At 39.1% G+C, this 19,762-nt stretch overlaps 1 protein-coding gene across 1 annotated transcript in view; it reads left to right on the forward strand.

Moving 5' to 3' along the window:
- Positions 1-19,762, forward strand: part of SHCBP1 (SHC binding and spindle associated 1) — a 36,227-nt gene that overhangs the window by 3,603 nt on the left and 12,862 nt on the right. The window contains exons 2-8 of the mRNA XM_045892130.3: positions 353-520; positions 696-811; positions 2,252-2,460; positions 8,039-8,131; positions 18,209-18,442; positions 18,533-18,701; positions 18,997-19,117. Coding sequence (XP_045748086.2) covers positions 353-520; positions 696-811; positions 2,252-2,460; positions 8,039-8,131; positions 18,209-18,442; positions 18,533-18,701; positions 18,997-19,117 — 1,110 coding nt within the window. The remainder of the gene's footprint in view (positions 1-352; positions 521-695; positions 812-2,251; positions 2,461-8,038; positions 8,132-18,208; positions 18,443-18,532; positions 18,702-18,996; positions 19,118-19,762) is intronic.

Here is a 19,762-nt window from a genome sequence, read left to right on the forward strand (position 1 = left end):
GTTGCTAACTATAGTAAGAATCATAGCTTTAACCTTTGAAGGAGATCTTCAGTGATTTCTAGTGAATCAAAAGACCCTTTGTCTCTGCCTCCCTGAAAAACTTCACAGAACAACAAAGACCTAACCTATGAAAGATTTTAAGTTCTTATTGTTTTGAAGTAGAACTTGGATTTTGAGATATTTTCAAGTTTGGAAAACTAATTTCTGACAGTGATAAAGGTAAATAAAACACCCAAATCCTTGTTTGTATTTTGTTTGGAATTTCTAAGCAAGGATATGAAATTAGAAGCAGTCTATAAGCACTGGAAGTGTCTAGGATAGTTAAGCCTGCTTATTTTCTTTGTTCTTTTAGGTCTGTTCCAAGATGAAGATTCATGCAGTGATTGTAGCAATCATGATAAGCCAGGTTCCAGTTTACCAAGTTTTGTGCCTTCAGGAAAGACTCATTTCCCAGAAATATTCCAGACAAGTCAACTTTTGTTCTATGAGCGATTCAAAGCTTATCAAGATTACATTTTAGGTGAGTAGGTTTTTCTTTTCTTTTCCTTTTTTCCCCCCTGCTTTTATCTTTTCAGTTTGCAAGTAGATTGTCTGTCTCAGTCTCCAGATTGCCAGTTGGTATTGAGAAAGTGGATTTATTAACTTTTCTCTGCTTTATGCAGTCTCAATTCTTACTGTGTTTAATCTGTTTGTAGCTGACTGCAAGGCCTCTGAAGTAAGAGAATTCACAGCTGAGTTCTTGGAGAAGGTCCTTGAACCATCTGGATGGCGGGCAGTCTGGCACACTAATGTGTTTGAGGTGCTGGTTGAGGTAAATTTAATTCTGTTGTTAAGACATTTGTCTCTAGCTAAAAGCACTTTCCTTCAGACTGTTACAGCCAAAGTGCTTATTTTTAATTAAAGTTTATGAGCTGATTGAAAATAGCATGTTTTTCACATCTAATTGTCATGGTGTATGAAGTGTTCTGCAAATTTTAAAGGCAGCCAAGGAGGAGCTACCAGGGAATTGAGATGGTTAAAGTTCCAGTGTCCTTTGACAAGGGGAAATGAATTATAAACCTATGAAGTGGAGGAGGTATTTGAGACCATTTAAAAAATAAAGAGGTCTCATTATGAAGTCAATGGAATTTCAATTAATTTTTTACCTTCTTAGTTGTAGTCCATTAAATAACTCAAACCAAGCAGGCATTTTAAAACTGGCCTATATTTTGCCTAACAAATCCGTAGATATATGGTCAATCTCTTGATAATGTGTCCCATTGTCAAAAGTAAAAACAATCTTATTTTTCAACTGACTGGTCCTTTTACCTTAAATTTGCATTCTAATTACAGCTGTGATTTTTTTCTCAGTGTTTGTTAACTGGACCACAGAAAACCCTGTTAACTAAAATGTTAAACCAGGGAGTGAGAATACAAGTTGTTGCTGCAGCTCTTTTAGAAAATGATATCATTTACTGCAGTGATTATGGAAGAGGCAGTGGATTGCAGCTGTTCCTGGTGATTTAAATTTCGTATTATGTTAATATCTTTGGTTGCAGTAAAGGCCTGTTAATTTGGTTACGGTAATGTTGTCATCTGTCCTGTCGGCTGTCCACGTCCAACCCCCGACCTCCACCCTGATCCACTCTCTAAAAGTTGTCAAAGTCATTGTTTTAAGAGAGAAATGTGTCATTCCTCTGCTTAAAACCTCGAATGCATTGCATTTACCAAATCCCTGGTGTTGGCTTTGTAGCTTCTCATTGTCTAGAGAATACAAAATCCAAGCTCCTTCCAATACCCTTTCTGTCCTGATCTCTTTGCCCTTTTCTCTCACCTCATCTCCTGCTGCCCCTCTCCCGGCCCGTTTCTTTCCTTTGGTTCCAGCAAAAAATACTGCCTGTCTGCTACTCCAGCAGCCAAGCTTTTCTCTGCCACAGGGCCTTTTCACCTTCCTGCTCTTCAGATGGCTGCTTCCCTTTTGTTCTGTACATCACAGCTAAGAAGTGACTTCTCCCGACCATCCCAGCAAAACCAGACCACCACCCCTACTGGTTATACTTTGTCACATGCTCATCACCATCTTGTTTGTCTCCTCAGTTACAGTGTAAGCTCCATTTGGGTAAGAGCCAGGCCCTTCTTGTTTATTTTTTATATTATGGAAGAAGGCTCCCTGTTCCCATTACACGCATAAAAAAAAAATCAGGCTACTAGTAGTGTTTTTTAAGTATCTTAATTTTGATTTCCATGTAAATCATATTATTTTAAATTTCAGGTCACCGATGTGGACTTTGCAGCCTTGAAGGCAGCGGTGAGGCTTGCCGACCCATACCTCTGTGAATCTCAAGTGAGCTCTTTTACCTTGGAGTGTATGAATGAGCTCCTCAATTTGAAGGAACATCGGTTGCCCCTGCAGGAGCTGTGGGTGGTGTTTGATGATTCTGGAGTATTTGACCAGACAGCTCTTGCAATTGAACATGTCAGGTAGGAAGAGAGGAGAGTTGATAAAAATAACCTCGTGGCCAGAAACTTTGGATGAAATGCAGTAATTCTGGTCTGTGTTATATACCCAGATTTAAAACTCATACTATAAAGTTGGTCATTGCAGTATTTTAAAATATTCAAAGATAGGGGAATCTTTTTTAAATTAAAAAGATTTAAAAAGCATTTTAAATTTTCATTTTGAGATAATTTCAGACTTATAGAAAAGTTGAAAAAAATACACAGAATTCCTGTATGGCTTTTATTCAGTGTCCCCAAATGTTAACAAAGGATAGGAGATTCTTCATTTGGTTTGCATATGTTTAGAAACTCTTAAAAGTTGTGGATGCTAAGGTTTATGGTTGATGTACTTGAATATGAGGAAAGGAGAGAAAGTGAGGTAGGTGGTACACCATGTCTTGTGCACCGATAAAAGACACACTCCCCCTCGCCCCCCCCCGCCCCAAGAATGTATCTGGCCAAAGAAGGTGTCTTCTTAGGTCATTTTCAGGAACCTTAGGGTATATGTTCATACCTTTCAACCTTTTTTGGCATACTTGATTTCCACTTGAACATGTACACTCCTTGTCCTTTGAATGAGGAGGAAAGCTCCTACCTGGATTAAGTGGTGAGCGGGTTTTTTTTTTTTTTTTTTTTTTAATTTTAAGTACAGTGTAGTTAACATACAGTGTTATATTAGTTCCAGGTGTACAATATAGTAATTCAGCAGTTCCATACATCACCCAGTGCTCATCACACAAGTGCACTCCTTAGTCCCCATCACCTATTTCACCCGTCTCCCCAATCACCTCCCCTCTGATAACCATCATCAGATAAATCTTTTGTCAGATAGTTCCTGATACAGATAGTTCTTTTGGATCTTCTGTGTTGTAAGTATATTCACTAAGGAAAGCTGACTTTTGTCTATTTAAAAATGGACTTCTATTCCTCTAGGAACTGGGAGACTGGACAATAGAATGATCATTAATAGTGTGGCATAATGTCTTATAGTTTTCAGTTTTTAAACCATTAGTGAGTTAACCTGGTTTTGCTGAGCTTAATTTGAATGCTCTACAAAGAAGCAGGATGTTTCTCGGGCCCTGCTTCCAAGATCTTATGGAAAACTTCTAATTGTATCCAAGAACTTTTAATCCTATATGTTCAGTATTAGGCCAAGCAATATAAATCTAAACAACTGGCTTCTGTCCAGAACCAGAATAATTCTCTTATGTTTCTCTCACTTGAAAAAAATCTGTCAATTGAAGCATTTGAAGGTAAAGGGATAATTGATGAGTTTAGGAAATTAAGAGTCAGGGAGCTAATCTCTAGGGGTATTGAAGTTGGTAGAAAGACTAGTATTTAGAATTAGTAATGGTATTATTTGAAGGTGAGCCTGACTAAATTTATTCTTCATTTTGAGGGCTCAGATTCTGGTCAATGCCCAGAAAATTTCAAATTATTCAGGTTCTCATTTGTTTATTCAATGAATATTCAAGTGCTGGGTCCTGAATTGAAGGGGAGATTTGACTGGTACATGAAACTGACACAATCACCATCACCAGGGGGCTGTCAATCTAAAGGTAGGAGATGAATCTTAATCACACAACGGTGTATATGTGATTGGAAACTGCAGTGAGTGCAGTGAAGAGGTAGAGTGTTCTAAGACTAGGTCACTGACTGTTACATGGTTGTCTCCTGAGGAAATGGCATTTGAACTTGGGTCTGAAGTGTTGGCAAGGTGGAAAGGGACTGTGGCAGGGGTGGGGAGGGAACAGTTTCAGGAGCTGAGTAAGTTTAAGGCGCTGAAAGGCCAGTGTGGCTGGAACACAGACAGTAATGAGGGAGGCTTAGGAAACCAGCTTATAGGTGGTCAGGAGGGAGAATATGCAGGGCTTTGTCAGCCAGTTAGTCAATTTTGTCTTTAAGAGCACTGGGGAAGCACTGAAAGGTTTTTATTCAAAGGTGAATAGGATCAGCTTTTTGTTTTAAAAGGTTCATTCTGGCTGCTGTGTGGAAAACAAATGCAGGGAGATGGACTAGGAAGACCAGGTGAGGGGCAAGAGAGTAGACGGGAGTGGGGTATGGAGGGGACACATGGAGGCTTCCCGACAGGGTAGGATGGCTGGGACTTGATAGTGGAGTGGATCTGGGGGATGAGGAGATATGAGTGGATATAGCAGAAGTCAAGGTTTCTGTCTTGAGGGAATAAACACCGGAGGAGGTGCAGATGTGAATGGTGTATGAATGTCCAGTATGGTACTGGTGAGCTTACTACTTGAGCTGGGTCTTGAAATGTGGGTATAAGCTCACCAGGTGGAGAAGATGGACAGCCTGACCAGTATGTCACACGGAGGTTTGCAAGAGCTTGTGAAATGGGAGTTGGCATGTAGGAGGTCTGAGGCAAGAGAGGAGCTCTAGAGCCAGATTGTGAACCCATGGAACACTGCCACGCTCAGGATTTTGAACTTCATTCTGAGGGTAGGAGCCAGCAGTTTTTTTAATTGAGTAAAGGCATGCTCAGGTTCATTTTTTTTAAAGATGACTCTATAGGGTACACCTGGGTGGCTCTCTCTTAAGCGTCTGTCTTCGGCTCAAGTCATGATCCAGGATTCTGGGATCGAGCCTAGTGTCAGACTCCCTGCTCAGTGGAGAGTCTGCTTCTCCCTCCCCCTGCTCTTGTGCTCTCTCTCTCCCTCAAATTAAAAAAAAAAAAAAAAATCTTAAAAAAAAAGCGCCAAACAACAACAGAAAAATGACTCTAGAGGATGAAGAGACTGGCAGTCCAATCTATAAGGATTAAGAGATGGCTTCATTTTCACTGCTCCTTTTCACAGCAGAACTTCTTGACAGAGTTCTGTGTAGTTTCAGTCTGCACTTCTTGGCATTCCAGTAATGCTTCTGCCCCACAGCCCCACTGAAACTGTGCTTGAGGTCACCAAAGTCCTCCATGTTCTCCTTCCCCATCACCTCTTCTCTGATCATATCTTGCTTTCCCTCTTGGTCACATTCTAGTTATTTGATCATTTCCATCTTTTTAACACACTCCCCTCCAGCTTCTTAGTCATCTTGGCCTGCTTTTCCTCTCTTGCTCAAAACTTTAAAATGTTGGAGTTACCCAGGGATCCATCCTAGACTAGTTACCCTTCTCTCTCTTTAATCAGCCTTGGAAGCACATTAGAATCACCTGGAATTGTTATTTTATAGGAGTGTTTTTTTTTTTTTTAATCAGTGTGCTTTTATTCACAACGCTCTGGTGTTCATAAACAATGCCACTGATAAATTCTCTTACCCATCGGATGGACCACTGTTACTGCCTCCCCTGGCTGCCTTTACTCATTATCGTCCTGCTGGTCAAATTTATATAAAAGACCAGGTTATTAGGATTGTATGTTAAGTGCATACAGCAATCTTCCCCACAGCATGTATAGTATTGTCCTCTTTTAATTAAAGAGAACATGTGTGTGCATGAGCGTGTGCATGCACACACACACCTACATATACACATGTATACACATTCATGGAGACAAAGTCTGGAAAGCATGTTTATGCCAGACTGTTGAAAACAATTATCTCTCAGTGGGATTACAGGTAAATTCACTTTTTTCTAAGCATTATTTGAAAAAAAAAAAAAAAAGAAACCACCCACTATTTTTGGTGGTGGCTCTTCTGATCATTATTTATAGGAGTGTTCTAACTAATACATGAAGAGAGAATGATAGGATCAGAATATTAATATTTTACAACTTATAATAAATAAAGGTTCTAGGGCGCCTGGGTGGCTCAGTTGGTTAAGTGACTGCCTTCGGCTCAGGTCATGATCCTGGAGTCACGGGATCGAGTCCCGCATCGGGCTCCCTGCTTGGCAGGGAGTCTGCTTCTCCCTCCGACCCTCCCCCCTCTCATGTGCTCTCTCTCAGTCTCTCTCTCTCAAATAAATAAATAAATAAATCTTTAAAAAAAAAATAAATAAAGGTTCTAGGCAATGATCATGATTGGCTACTACAACCATTGGTTAAAAACTCACAGGGGGAACTTGGTAGTGGATGTATCAGGCTGACAAACATGAATCCAGTGGTTTCTTAACCTCATCATCAGAAGAGATGACCAGGTATCATATACTTCCTGATGGAAGTACATTGTGTCTCCTTTTAAGTACCCTTGCTAAAAAAAATCTTTCCTAAAGCTGATCAAGTCTTTAGATCTTACTGTTTACCAGAAGTAAAAGAAACAGAAGAACATGTTAAATGACCCCATGGGGATGCAATCAATAAAATTCAGAGTGTGGAAAACTGTTAAATAAATTGCAAGGAGAAAAGGAGGGGGGGATAATCTGTAGAATAAAAGTGATTTAATTAAATGCAATGGTTGACCCTTGTTTGGATCCTTACTTGAACAAGCCAATGATAAAACAACAGCAACAATAGCCGAAGAGACAAACAGGGAAAATTCAACACTAACTGGATATTTGGATATTAAGGGAATTATGACATTTTCTTGATATCAAGATTTATTTTAAAGCTACATACTAAATTTTGTGAATGATGTTCTATGTTTGACATTTGCTTTAAAGTAATCCAGTGTTGGGATGGTGGGGGTGGAGAGCAGAGAAGTAAGTGGGTAGGGTAGAGATGAAAAAAGATTGCCTATGCACTGATAATTGTTGAAGCTGGGTGATGCATACATGGTATTCATTATACTACTTGCTTTTGTATATGTTTGAAATTTTCCATAATAAAAATTTGTTAGATCACTTGGAGAGGTTTAAAAAAATTGAATTCTGTATCTAACCCCCAACTCCCCCAAAGATTCTGATTTATTGGTCTGGAATAGGTTTGGGAACCAATTTTTAAAAGCTTCCAAGGGGACTCTAACATGCAGTCAGGTTTGAGAACTGCTGCTTTATATTATGTCCCTAGATGATCTCATCCGTTGCTTTAATGCCATCAATATGCTGACAACTCCCAGATATATGTTTTTAGCCCTGACCTTTCCCTTGGACTCTGGGCTTGTATATTCATCTTGACTCTTGACATCATCCACTTGGAGGTCAGATAGGCATCTCCATTCAAACATGGAGAAAACAATTCTGTTTTTAACCTAAACCTGTTTCTCTACCAGTCTTTTCTGTCTTAACAAATGGCACTACCATCCACACCCAATTATAGATGGTCAATAAATCTTTTTCTTCTTTTTTTGATTTTATTTATTTATTTAGAGCACAAGCTGGTGCGGGGAGGGGCAGATGGAGAAGAAGAAGGAGAATCCCTGCTCAGTCGACCTGGGACTTGATCCCAGGTTTCTGGGATCATGACCTGAGCTGAAGGCAGACACTCAAGCAACTGAGTCACCCAGGCACCCCAATAAATAGTTCTAATTAAAGATCATAATGGAACCAGTGTTGTAGAAAAATTTCTTTAGCCAATCCATAGAAGTTCTATGACTCCTGACTATCGAGTCTAACATTTATGCAACATTGTCTACTGGAGCTGATACAGTTTTGTTTTACTCTTTAGCTTGCACCCCTCCAAACCTTAACACTGAGCCAGTGATTGAATTTGAATGATATGAATTTCCTTTTCAGGTTTTTCTATCAAAACATTTGGAGGAGCTGGGATGAAGAAGAGGAGGATGAGTATGATTATTTTGTCAGATGTGTTGAACCTCGACTGAGATTGTAAGTATTTATTAGTGACCTTGTACATTTGGAAAAATTGTTGTCCATGGTTTAATTTTACCCATCTGGTGTATATATACTTAAGGGGCCCACACATAGAAGAACAGGCCACCATACAAATAGTATAACCCATTGAAAAGTTATTAAATGAAACTTGTGCAAAGGCAGAGTAACCTACTCATAGTTTATAAACTGAGTAACAGCAGAGTTCAGGGACATTGAAGTTAAATAGCTAACTGTTTTATAAGTCTAAATAAAACTCAGTTGAGCTAATGTGTTTTAAAAAAAAAGCTCTGTATTAAATTCAAAGACAGTTGTTTGAAAAATAGTGAAATTAGTTGAATTATAGAAGACTTCTTTTGCTTTAATTTTTAAAAGAGTACTTTAAAAAATATTTGGCTTTATTCTAAGTTCCTACAGTAAAACACACTAGGTTAAACTAACAGAATTATTTCAGGGTGTTTTGTCAAGTTCTTGTCTTTGAATCTTATTTGACAAATGGATGAAAATACTAAACAGTTAATACTGGTGTGCATAAAAATTTCCTAAATACTGAAACACATTCTTTTTCTAATTTGTCATATTTTTTTTTTTTAGGAGAGCTTTTTTTTTTTATTCTTATGTTAATCCCCATACATTACATCATTAGTTTTAGATGTAGTGTTCCATGATTCATTGTTTGTGCATAACACCCAGTGCTCCATGCAGAATGTGCCCTCCTCAATATCCATCACCAGGCTAACCCATCCTCCCACCCCCCTCCCCTCTAGAACCCTGTTTGTTTTTCAGAGTCCATTGTCTCTCATGGTTCGTCTACCCCTCCGATTTCCCCCGCTTCATTCTTCCCCTCCCGCTACCTTCTTCTTCTTTTTTTTTTCTTAACATATATTGCATTATTTGTTTCAGAGGTACAGATCTGAAATTCAACAGTCTTGCACAATTCACAGCGCTTACCAGAGCACATACCCTCCCCAGTGTCTATCACCCAGTCACACCATCCCTCCCACCCCACCCCCCACTCCAACAACACTCAGTTTGTTTCCTGTGACTAAGAATTCCTCATATCAGTGAGATCATATGATACATGTCTTTCTCTGTTTGACTTATTTCACTCAACATAATACCCTCCAGTTCCATCCACGTCGTTGCAAATGGCAAGATCTCATTCCTTTTGATGGCAGCATAATATTCCATTGTATATATATACCACATCTTCTTTATCCATTCATCTGTCGATGGACATCTTGGCTCTTTCCACAATTTGGCTATTGTGGACATTGCTGCTATAAACATCGGGGTGCACGTACCCCTTCGGATCCCTACTTTTGTATCTTTGGGGTAAATACCCATTAGTGCAATTGCTGGATCATATGGTAGCTCTATTTTCAACTTTTTGAGGAACCTCCATACAGTTTTCCAGAGTGGCTGCACCAGCTTGCATTCCCACCAACAGTGCAGGAGGGTTCCCCTTTCTCCGCATCCCCGCCAACACCTGTCGTTCCCTGACTTGTTAATTTTAGCCATTCTGACTGGTGTGAGGTGGTATCTCATTGAGGTTTTGATTTGGATTTCCCTGATGCTGAGCGATATTGAGCACTTTTTCATGTGTCTGTTGGCCATTTGGATGTCTTCTTTGGAAAAATGTCTGTTCATGTCTTCTGCCCATTTCTTGATTGGATTCTTTGTTCTTAGGGTGTTGAGTTTGATGAGTTCTTTATAGATTTTGGATACGAGCCCTTTATCTGATATGTCATTTGCAAATATCTTCTCGCATTCTGTCGGTTGTCTTTTGGTTTTGTTGACTGTTTCCTTTGCTTTGCAAAAGCTTTTTATCTTGATGAAGTCCCAATAGTTCATTTTTGCCCTTGCTTCCCTTGCCTTTGGCGATGTTTCTAGGAAGAAGTTGCTTCGGCTGAGGTCAAAGAGGTTGCTGCCTGTGTTCTCCTTTAGGATTTTGATGGACTCCTGTCTCACATTGAGGTCTTTCAACCATTTGGAGTCTATTTTTGTGTGTGGTGTAAGGAAATGGTCCAGTTTCATTCTTCTGCATGTGGCTATCCAATTTTCCCAACACCATTTGTTGAAGAGACTGTCTTTGTTCCATTGGACATTCTTTCCTGCTTTGTCGAAGATGAGTTGACCATAGAGTTGAGGGTCCATTTCTGGGCTCTCTATTCTGTTCCATTGATCTATGTGTCTGTTTTTGTGCCAGTACCATACTGTCTTGATGATGACAGCTTTGTAATAGAGCTGGAAGTCCGGAATTGTGATGCCGCCAGCTTTGCTTTTCTTTTTCAACATTCCTCTGGCTATGCGGGGTCTTTTCTGGTTCCATACAAATTTTAGGATTCTTTGTTCCATTTCTTTGAAAAAAGTGGATGGTATTTTGATGGGGATGCATTGAATGTTTAGATTGCTCTAGGTAGCATTGACATCTTCACAATATTTGTTCTTCCAATCCATGAGCATGGAACGTTTTTCCATTTCTTTGTGTCTTCCTCAATTTCTTTCATGAGTATTTTATAGTTTTTTGAGTACAGATCCTTTGTCTCTTTGGTTAGATTTATTCCTAGGTATCTTATGGTTTTGGGTGCAATTGTAAATGGGATCGCCTCCTTAATTTCTCTTTCTTCTGTCTTGTTGTTGGTGTATAGGAATGCCACTGACTTCTGTGCATTGATTTTATATCCTGCCACTTTACTGAATTCCTGTATGAGTTCTAGCAGTTTTGGGGTGGAGTCTTTGGGTTTTCCACATAAAGTATCATATCATCTGCAAAGAGTGAGAGTTTGACTTCTTCTTTGCCAATTTGGATGCCTTTGATTTCTTTTTGTTGTCTGATTGCTGTGGCTAGGACTTCCAATACTATGTTGAATAGCAGTGGTGATAGTGGACATCCCTGCCACGTTCCTGACCTTAGGGGGAAAGCTCTCAGTTTTTCCCCATTGAGAATGATATTCGCTAGAGGTTTTTCATAGATGGCTTTTATGATATTGAGGTATGTACCCTCGATCCCTATACTCTGAAGAGTTTTGATCAAGAAAGGATGCTGTACTTTGTCCAAAGCTTTTTCTGCATCTGTTGAGAGGATCATATGATTCTTGTTCTTTCTTTTCTTAATGTATTGTATCACATTGATTGATTTGCGGATGTTGAACCAACCTTGCAGCCCAGGGATAAATCCCACTTGGTCATGGTGAATAATCCTTTTAATGTACTGTTGGATCCTATTGGCTAGTATTTTGGTGAGAATTTTTGCATCCATGTTCATCAGGGATATTGGTCTGTAATTCTCCTTTTTGATGGGGTGTTTGTCTGGTTTTGGGATCAAGGTAATGCTGGCCTCATAAAATGAGTTTGGAAGTTTTCCTTCCGTTTCTATTTTTTGGAACAGTTTCAGAAGAATAGGTATTCATTCTTCTTGAAATGTTTGGTAGAATTCCCCTGGGAAGCCATCTGGCCCTGGGCTTTTGTTTTTTGGGAGATTTTTGATGACTGCTTCAATTTCCTTAGTGGTTATAGGTCTGTTCAGGTTTTCTATTTCATCCTGATTCAGTTTTGGTAGTTTATACATCTCTAGGAATGCATCCATCTCTTCCAGGTTATCTAATTTGCTGGCATAGAGTTGCTCCTAATATGTTCTTATAATTGTTTGTATTTCTTTGGTGTTGGTGTGATCTCTCCTCTTTCATTCATGATTTTGTTGATTTGGGTCATTTCTCTTCTCTTTTTGATAAGTCTGGCCAGGGGTTTATCAATCTTGTTAATTCTTTCAAAGAACCAGCTCCTAGTTTCGTTGATCTGTTCTACTGTTCTTTTAGTTTCTATTTCATTGATTTCTGCTCTGATCTTTATGATTTCTCTTCTCCTGCTGGGTTTAGGCTTTATTTGGTGTTCTTTCTCCAGCTCCTTTAGGTGTAGGGTTAGGTTGTGTACTTGAGACCTTTCTTGTTTCTTGAGAAAGGCTTGTATTGCTATATACTTTCCTCTTAGGACTGCCTTTGCTGCATCCCAAAGATTTTGAACAGTTGTGTTTTCATTTTCATGGGTTTCCATGTATTTTTTTAATTCTTCTTTAATTTCCTGGTTGACCCATTCATTCTTCAGTAGGATGCTCTTTAGCCTCCATGTATTTGAGTTCTTTCCGACTTTCCTCTTGTGATTGAGTTCTAGTTTCAAAGCATTGTGGTCTGAAATAGGCAGGGAATGATCCCAATCTTTTGGTACCGGTTGAGACCTGATTTATGACCTAGGATGTGATCTATTCTGGAGAATGTTCCATGGGCACTAGAGAAGAATGTGTATTCCGTTGCTTTGGGGTGGAATGTTCTGAATAGGTCTGTGAAGTCCATTTGGTCCAGTGTGTCATTTAAAGTCTTTATTTCCTTGTTGATCTTTTGCTTAGACGATCTGTCCATTTCAGTGAGGGGGGTGTTAAAGTCCCCCACTATTATTGTATTGTTGTCGATGTGTTTCTTTGCTATTGTTATTACTTGGCTTATATAATTGGCTGCTCCCATGTTAGGGGCATAGATATTTACACTTGGTAGATCTTCTTGTTGGATAAATCCTTTAAGCAGGAGATAGTGTCCTTCCTCATCTCTTATTACAGTCTTTGGTTTAAAATCTAATTTGTGTGATATAAGGATTGCCACCCCAGCTTTCTTTTGGTGTCCATTAGCATGGTAAATGGTTTTCCACCCCCTCACTTTCAATCTGGGGGTGTCTTTGGTTCTAAAATGAGTCTCTTGCAGACAGCGTATCGATGGCTCTTGTTTTTTAATCCAGTCTGTTAGCCTGTGTCTTTTGATTGGGGCATTTAGCCCATTTACATTCAGGGTAACTATTGAAAGATTGGAATTTAGTGCCACTGTATTGCCTGTAAGGTGACTGTTACCGTATATTGTCTGTGTTCCTTTCTGGTCTATGTTGCTTTTAGGGTCTCTCTTTGCTTAGAGGACCCCTTTCAAGATTTCCTGTAGGGCTGGTTTTGTGTTTGCAAAGTTTTTGTTTGTCCTGGAGGATTTTTATCTCTCCTTCCATTTTCAATGACAGCCTAGCTGGATAGAGTATTCTTGGCTGCATATTTTTCTCATTTAGTGCTCTGAATATATCCTGCCAGTCCTTTCTGGCCTGCCAGGTCTCTGTGGATAAGTCTGTTGCCAATCTAATGTTTCTACCCTTGTAGGTTACATATCTCTTCTCCCGAGCTGCTTTCAGGATTTTCTCTTTGTCTATGAGACTCATAAGTTTTACTATTAGATGTTGGGGAGTTGACCTATTTTTATTGATTTTGAGAGGGGTTCTCTGTGCTTCCTGGATTTTCATGCCTGTTTCTTTCCCCAAATTAGGGAAGTTCTCTGCTATAATTTGCTTCATTATACCTTCTGGCCCTCTCTCTCTTTCTTCTTCTTCTGGGATCCCAATTATTGTAATGTTGTTTCGTCTTATGGTATCGCTTATCTCTCGAATTCTGCCCTCATGATCCAGTAGTTGTTTATCTCTCTTTCTCTCAGCTTCTTTATTTTCCATCATTTCATCTTCTATATTACTGATTCTCTCTTCTGCCTCATTTATTCTAGCAGTTAGCGCCCCCATTTTTGATTGCACCTCATTAATAGCCTTTTTGATTTCTACTTGGTTGGATTTTAGCTCTTTTACTTCTCCAGAAAGGGTTTCTCTAATAACTTCCATATTTTTTTCAAGCCCAGCTAGTATCTTTAAAGTGATGATTCTGAACTCTAGATCTGACATCGTACTAATGTCCGTATCGAGTAGGTCCCTGGCAGTCGGTACTACCTCTTGTTCTTTTTGTTGAGGTGATTTTTTCCGTCTTGTCATTTTGTGCAGAGGAGAATAGATTAATGAGAGAACAAAATGCTAGCAGAGTAACCACGTCCCCAGAAAATATACTCTAAACAAATCAGAAAAGACCTGAAGCAGTGGAAAAAGAAACGGAAAGAGAGAAAAAAGAAAAAGAAAAAAAAGAAAAAGATAAAGATAAAAAACAAAAAGAAAAAACAACAACAACAACAACAACAACAAAAAAAACCAGAATGTGATCAAATATGATCTATATGGTATATAGATCAGTGCCACACACTAGATTTGGGGTGTATTTTGGTCTTTTAGAAGAAAGTGCCTCCCAAAATTTTAAAGAAAGAAAAACTTATATATGTACAAAAATAAGGGTTGATATGATGAAGGGATGGAATATGACTGTAAAAATGGAAATTATAAAAAATTTTATAAAAGGAATTGATAAGAAGTTGTTTGAAAAAAGAAAGAAGAGGATTTAAAAAAAGAAAAAAGAAAAAGAAAAGAAAAAAAAAAGGGAGAGGATGTGATCAGGCAGGGGAATAGAAAACACCATATAGTAGAGATTTAGGGTATATTTTAATCTGTTAGAAGAAACTATCTCAAAATTTTAAAGAGAGAACAACTTATATATATAAGCCGAAAATAGGGGTAACTACTATGAAGGGATAGAATATGACTCTAAAAATGAAAAATAAATTTTTTTTTTAAAAAAGGATTGATAAGATGTTGGTTGAAAAAGGGAAAAAGAAAAATTCAAAAAGAAATAAAAAGACAAAAAGACAGTTAAAAAAAATTAACTTTAAAAGACTAAAGAATCATGGTAAAAAAGCCGTGAATTCTATGTGCAGTAGTCCCCTAGCGCTGGAGTTCTGCCGTTCTCATTGATCAGTAAACTTGGTCTTGGCTGGCTGTTCTTGCTGATCTTCTGGGGACGGGCCTGTTGCTGTGGTTTCCAAATGTCTCTGCCGGAGGCGGAATTGCCCCGCCCTTGCCCCCTCCCGGCTACGTAATCTGCTCGGGTTTGCTCTCAGGTGCTTTTGCTCCCTGGAGCTTTCCGTAGAGCTTTGGAGGCGGAGAGTGAAAATGGCGGCCTCCCAATCTCCGCCCCAGAGGAGCTGAGAACTTGGGCCCCGCTTCTCAGTGAGCCCCCAGAGAAAAGCAGTCAGTCACTCCCGTCTCCCCGGTCTCCGGCCGCACTCCATGCTCACCCGGCCTGCGACCGTGCGCCTCTATCTCTGGCCCCCGACCCCGGGTGGAGTCTCCAAACCCAGCAGATCCCTGCGGTGCACTCCCGCGCGGCTCCTCCCGGGGGAGGAAGGTGAGTCTCCCCGGATCTGCCGTTTGTTGGGTCCCTGCTGGAGGAGCAGGGGCCCGACTGTGCCGCGGATCACGGTTTATGGCCACCCCGAGCTGAGAGCCTGCGCCTGGGCTCCGCCTCTGCAACCGGCTTCCCTGCTCCGTTACCTGGCAGCTCTGCCACACTCAGGCAGCCCTGGTCTTTCTGTGACCCCGAGGGTCCTGAGACCACACTGTCCCGGAGGGTTCCACCCCCCGCTTAGCCACCAGAGTGACGTCCCTCAGCGGAGCAGACTTTTAAAAGTTCCAATTTTGTGCTCCGCGGCTCTATCACTTGCCAGAAGTGGCCGACAGAGGCCCCTCCCCCGCCGTCTATCCTCCCGAATATCGCCTCGGATTCACTTCTCCGCACGTCCTACCTTCCAGAAAGTGGTCGCTTTTCTGATGAGAGAGTTTTTGCTCTTCTTTTTTTCGATCTCCTGTTGAGTTTGTAGGTGTTCAGAATGGTTTGATCCCTATCCAGCTGAATTCCTGAGAGGAGACGGAATCCAGGTCTCCTACTCCTCTGCCATCTTGCCCTAGGAGTCTAATTTGTCATATTTTAATCGGGAAAAATGCTTACGTTATAAAAAACCTAGCTTAACCATGCAACCCAAGTAGTTGTTCTGCAGTGGTTTTGTTAAATGTTCATTCAGATTTCCACTAGATGGTACTCAAAGAGCAGGTAATTTTTCTTCTATTCATAAGTGGTAATTTAAAGGCAGTGCTGCAATAAGAAATTAGAACTTGCACTCAAAAAAAATTTTTTTTCCTCTGTGAAAGATGATTGGTTACATAAGATAAGGCAGTTACCCTTTACATTTTTTGGAACCCAATTAGATTTAGTAAGTTTCTCTTGGTTTATGTAGTAAATAATAAGTAAAAAAATATGTGAAAAATCTGGTTAATGGTTCTACCTGATTTAGAATTATGTATGATTTCTATTTAGCCTTTCCAATTTTTCCATTGTGCATTTCCTGTTTTCCCATAGTGTATTCAATAAAATGCCAGGATTTCAATAAGCTTACATATTTTCTAGTTTTGGTACACTTGCTCTTAGAAAGCAGTGATTGGTTTTGATTGAAGTGAAATGTAATGGTAGGTGAGTATTATGTATCTAGCAAATTTGATCTTGCAAAAGACTGTATTCTGAGTTGACTGCTTTACCTGTTAAAACAAGAAATGATTTACATACATACCTTGTACATCACTGGCAGGTGGGAAAGCCTAAGGGAGGAATTGCTTTCAGTTATGGAGAAGAAACTACGGTACTTGTTGGGGAAACTGGAATGTTATCAAAAGTAGGCAGACTCTATAGAAGGTCCCTAGGCAAAGGTAGGAGTAGTGTTATCAACAGGCAGGATTTAAAGGGAATCAAGCCATATTGTCTTGATTTTGTCCTGTAAGGTAAATGTTCTTCCTTTTTAATTCAAAACACTGTGCTTCAAAGCTTATGGGTCTGAGACACGGATGTTGGTTCATTGCTTCCAGGCCACAAAGTATCACTTTAATGAGAAGAAATAAGGTGATTGGCATGATATTGGAAATGCTAAGAAACTTCTTTTAAAATTTGAGTCTTAATCTTCATAACTTAATAGACCTGATCAAGCAGTCAGTGGTTTGGTTCCCAATTGTTTGTTTGCAAAGTGGATTTCTACAATATCTTTAAATGAGTATGGATTAACGAAAGCAGACAAAATCCATGCTTTTCAAGCTTCACCTAATTCATTCCCTTGAAAAGTGGAAAAAAATTATTTTTTATTTATTTTAAATACTGTTTGAATGTTAACTGTAATTTCATGTAAATTTGTTTAGGATGCGGTTTTGTTTTTCCCCCTATCTTATTTAGAGCATGACTAAGTTGATAAAACATCATCTAAGGCAATGGTTTTCAACCTTGACTGCACATTGGAATCCCCAAGGAACTTTAAAAAAAACCTCTCTACTTCTAGAGACCAAATTGGTCTGAATGGGGACCTGAGCATTTGTATTTTTAAAAGCTCCCCAGTGATTCTAATATGCAGCCAAGGTTGAAAAACTCTGGCCTCAGGCATAGCTAGTCAATACACTTTTAACTGAGAAATAAAGCAATTATTTTAAAACTATAGGTAATGACAATAAAATTGCAGTTTATTTTCAAATCCATTAATTTCACATCCATTAACGTGATTGTACTACATTCATAAATTATTTTATTGCATCTAGAAATACTTTTGGTTCTGTCTATATGTTTGAGAAGGTATATAAACTAATAATAAATTTTAAGTGCCAATAAGGTTGTCCAATACAAGGTTATTTTGTTTTAATCACTCTCTAGTTTAGTAATGGCAGCTTTATATTTTTTTTCTGAGAATCTCAAAGACTTACGTTTTTGAAACATACTGTAATAATCTTCCTAAGAGAATATTCAGCATAATTTTGTGCTGTAGTGCTTTAAATGTGAGGAAGGACTAAAGCCAATGCTTGAATCATTTTTAATTTTTGATCCTATAAATATGGTAATCTTCAACATTGTGAAACTATTGGGATACGTCCCTCCTCCCCACCCCACACCCCCAGATTGCCCTCTGACATCTGCTTATTAAGAATCTAATATATGAGAACATAATTTTTTATTAAATAATGATTACAAATGGTAAAATGTGAATTTCAGTGTTTCTAAAGCACAAATGCTTGGATCTAAGGACAAAACCCAGCAACTCCCCATAACAAGAAAAGTTAGTGACCTTAATGAAGTGGTTCTTAAAACTTTCAATAGCTTCCACTTATAATAGAGTGCTATTCAGAAAGACTTTCCATGTACCTGAGTTATGTACGATAAAATGCTTTTCTTTCTGGTCTTTGAGGACTAAATGGGTTGTTTTAATGATAGGAAAATGTGTCAGAAAGGCAGTGGATTTCAATTTGCTTTTAAACTTTCAGGCATTATGACATCCTTGAAGACCGAGTTCCTTCAGGACTTATTGTTGATTACCGCAATCTGTTGTCCCAATGTGAGGAGAGTTACAGGACATTTTTAAATCTGAGAAGCAGTTTGTCAAATTGTAGCTCTGATTCTGAGCAGGAAAACATCTCCATGGTTGAAGGGTTAAAATTGTATTCAGAGATTGAACAGTTGAAACAAAAGCTAAAACTCATTGAGAATCCTTTGTTGAGGTATGTGTGTCTTTGTTATTCTTAGTTAGTTGGCATCTTTTCTAACCAGCTATCTTACTAAGAACTGATGGGTCTGTTGGTTTCTCTAAGATACGTGTTTGGTTATCAGAAGAATTCGAACATCCAAGCAAAGGGCATTCGTCCAAATGGTCAGAAGGTCATGCATGTAGTCTCCTCCACCATGATGACTGGTCTCCTGCGGTCTCTGCTCAGGGACAGGCTTTGTCAGGAGCCTTGTAAGGAGGAAACAGAAATTCAGGTAAAAGGAGGTTTTTACCTCAGGTGGCTTTTTTTCTTCTAATTCACTCCGGTTTTCCTGAATCCTACAAAGCGTTTACAGGAGCTTACCAGAGTTGTTTATTTGTGAAATGGGTAGTAGTGAGAGCCCTGCCTTTCATCAGCATTAGTGACTTACCAAGCATGTGTTGATCATGAGGAGATACTTAAGTATGCAGTTTGGGCTCCCTTTATAAAGTGAAGCAGGAGGGACCTGGAGTGATATGTAGGTTGCCATTTTGGGGGGTATATATTTGCAATCTGTTGTTGTTTTCTAGTTCCATAGTGACCCGTTGTCTGCTATAAATGCCTGCTATGAAGGGGACACTGTGATTGTTTGTCCTGGCCATTACATGGTACATGGCACATTCGCCATTGCTGATTCCATTGAGTTGGAAGGTGAGTCTGGGATATCATGCAACCAAACTCTCTTGCATGATACGCTTAAGAAGACAGTAAGTCACTGATCTTGTTGAAGCTCCAAGAATATGATTTAATCCATTTGATCTCAAATGAGTTGCCTTAAAATATTAAAAGTATTTAAAGTGTATCGGGGGACGCCTGGATGGCTCAGTCAGTTAAGCGGCTGCCTTCAGCCCAGGTCATGATCCCAGGGTCCTGGGATCGAGTCCCACATTGGGCTCCTTGCTCAGCAGGGAACCTGCTTCTCCCTTTCTCTCCCTCTGCTTGTGCTCTCTCTGTCAAATAAATAAAATCTTAAAAAAAAAAAAAATAAAGTGTATGGGGGATTGACTCCATGTTTGAGCAACTTGAGGTATGATTCTTTGTATGTGTTGGGGAAAACAAGCACATAGAGAAAAAAAGACCATTAGGAAGAAGTATATTTCTAGATTGTAGGTGGTTTATGAAGAGGAAATCTCATTTCTAGAATAAAAATTTTTCCTAGCAATATTTTTTTAGAGTTTATTTTTTATTTCTTGCTTACTCTTATTTCTTATATGTTATGAATATGTTGATGCATGTTTTTTTTGTTTTTTGTTTTTAAATTTAACATATTTTTGCATGGGTATAGGTCCAACTTGA

This window comes from Mirounga angustirostris, unplaced genomic scaffold, assembly GCF_029215605.1.
Source record: "Mirounga angustirostris isolate CCGP_5_RB_7025 unplaced genomic scaffold, mMirAng1.0.hap1 SCAF_16, whole genome shotgun sequence".
Lineage (NCBI taxonomy): Eukaryota > Metazoa > Chordata > Mammalia > Carnivora > Phocidae > Mirounga > Mirounga angustirostris.